Source organism: Penaeus japonicus, unplaced genomic scaffold (assembly GCF_977035675.1).
Source record: "Penaeus japonicus unplaced genomic scaffold, GWHDUDI00000001_assembly GWHDUDI00000025, whole genome shotgun sequence".
Lineage (NCBI taxonomy): Eukaryota > Metazoa > Arthropoda > Malacostraca > Decapoda > Penaeidae > Penaeus > Penaeus japonicus.
The window spans coordinates 37,462,745-37,465,244 of NW_028234427.1; the positions used below are offsets into that span (position 1 = coordinate 37,462,745).

The window sequence follows — 2,500 nt, forward strand, 5'->3', positions numbered from 1 at the left end:
AATGGTGAGATTTTATTGCGTCTTATATCGTGTTTTGATTCTGTATTGTGTGTTTGTTTGTGTGTTTGTTTGTGTGTTTGTTTGTGTGTGTGTTCGTTTGGTTTTGTTTCTGTGTGTTTGTGTTTGTTTGGGTGTTTGTTTGTGTGTGTGTGTTCGTTTGGTTTTGTTTCTGTGTGTTTGCGTTTCTGTTTTTTATTTTGTTTGGATGTATCAGTGTTTTATATTTACGTGAATGTTTATATGTGGTTGTGTGTGTTTTATGTATCTATGTATATACAGCTCTGTCTGTGTATTTATGTACACTTTATTTTGTAACTATATACATGAGAATATACAGAGTGTGCACGATGCACACACACACACACACAAACAAACAAACAAACACACACACAAACAAACAAAAACACACACACAAACAAACAAACACATACAACACACACAAACAAACAAACACATACAACACACACACAAACAAACAAAAACCCACACACAAACAAACAAACATACAACACACACACAAACAAACACACACACATACAAACAAACACACACACACAAACAAACAAAAACCCACACAAACAAACAAACACACACACAAACAAACACACACTAACAAACAAACACAAACAAACAAACAAACAAACACACACAACTCCAAATACTCACCAACATCATCTGAGAGGATATAGAGGATATTGGGGCGCCTGGCAGCACTTCCTCCCACAAGGAGTGCCAGTGCCACCAAGGCAGAGAGATATGTCCCCGGTGCCATTCTCGCTCGCAGTGCCTGGCGGAGAGAGAGAGTTTATGGTGATGATGTGTGGTGATGTGTGGTGATGTGTGGTGATATGTGGTGATGTGTGGTGATGTGTGGTGATGTGTGATGTGTGGTGATGTGTGGTGACAAGTAGCGTTGGTGAATACAGTGATATATTGTAATGATATCATATTTATGATATTGTGGTAGTGATATCAAATAGGTTGTTGATTATTTTATCATCATTATCATTATTGTTATCATTTATTATCATTACTGTCATTATCATTATCAGTGTTGTCATTTCTATCATTATAATCATATCATTATCATCTTCATCATCATCTTTATTACCATTATCATCATTATCATTATTATCATCAATACCGTCATTATCATTATCATCATTAATGTCATTATCATCGATATTATCATTGTTGTTGCTGTTGTTATTATCATTATTTCCATCATCCTTGTTGTTATTATTATTATCATTATTATTGTTTTTTATTATCATTGTTATAATTATATAATTTTATTGCTATTATTATCACCACCATTATTATTACTATCATTAGCAAAAAGAAAAAAGAAAAAAAAGAAAAAAAGAAAAAAAGGTTATGACGATAATTTGTGTTGACAAGTGCAATAATGAAAACAATGTCATGATATCACATGATATTCATAATATCGTGATTATGACATAGACAACTGTGTAGATATATTTATAATTACCTTTAGAAAACTATCGTACATGTAATTATGATTGTGACAATTTTAAAAAATTATTTTATTTTGTTTACCTATTTATTCTTTTGTTTATTTATTTATTTATTTTTTTATTCAGATATCTTGTTGTTGTAAATTGTCTTCTTCTCTTTATGCTTTGCTTTTCTTATGTTTGTTCTTGTTGCGTTTGTCATGATGATTATTGTTTTGTCATTATGATGATAAATATCATTCCATTATTATTATCAGTGTAATTATTATTATTATATGTACTACGGTCATTATTGTTATTATTGTCTTTATTGTGGTTATTGTTACTATTATCATGTTGATAATTATCATCACCATCATTATGACACTATTACTATTATCATTATTATTATCATTATTAGTCATTATCGTTATTACCATTACTATCATTTTTATAATTATCAGCATTATCAAATCGCCGTTTAATTACTGTCATTATTACACATTTTCATCAGCGCATTTATACGACCCAAAATTTCGGAATAAAAAGGAAAAAAAAATCTATGAGATAACCATGTAAACAACATTTTTTTTTCTTTTTTTTTGTGAAATAAAAAAAATTCTATAAATAAGACCTACGGAAGTCAGTTAGTCAGTTACGAAATTTTAAACCTTAAAAACCTTCACAAGTATTGGATATTGTAATACACTACAACTTCAGTATTACTACTAACTATTATAATAATAATAATTATAATTATTATTATTATAGTGAGATTGCAGTAAACTCAAAGAAGAAACTATAGGCTTCCCTACCTAACTTTGTTTATGTGTGATTAGCATTTTTTAATAGCTTGCACCCCCCTCCCCCCTCCCCCCACCAGCAAGCCTATAAGCTTACCTCGTTTGAGACAAAAATAAGACATAGACTATGAGAGATAATGGTAATAGTTATTGCTATTATTATTATTACTATTATTATTATTACTCTTACTATTACTACTATTTCTATTAATATTAATATCATTATTGTTATGGTCATTA

General features: G+C 29.6%; 1 protein-coding gene across 1 annotated transcript in view; it reads right to left on the reverse strand.

The window, feature by feature from the left end:
- LOC122257104 (arylsulfatase I) overlaps positions 1 to 2,500 on the reverse strand; it is a 15,046-nt gene that overhangs the window by 11,200 nt on the left and 1,346 nt on the right. Inside the window, exon 2 of the mRNA XM_086551675.1 lies at positions 667 to 787. Within this exon, the coding sequence (XP_086407801.1) occupies positions 667 to 772 (106 nt within the window). The 5' untranslated portion in view covers positions 773 to 787. The remainder of the gene's footprint in view (positions 1 to 666; positions 788 to 2,500) is intronic.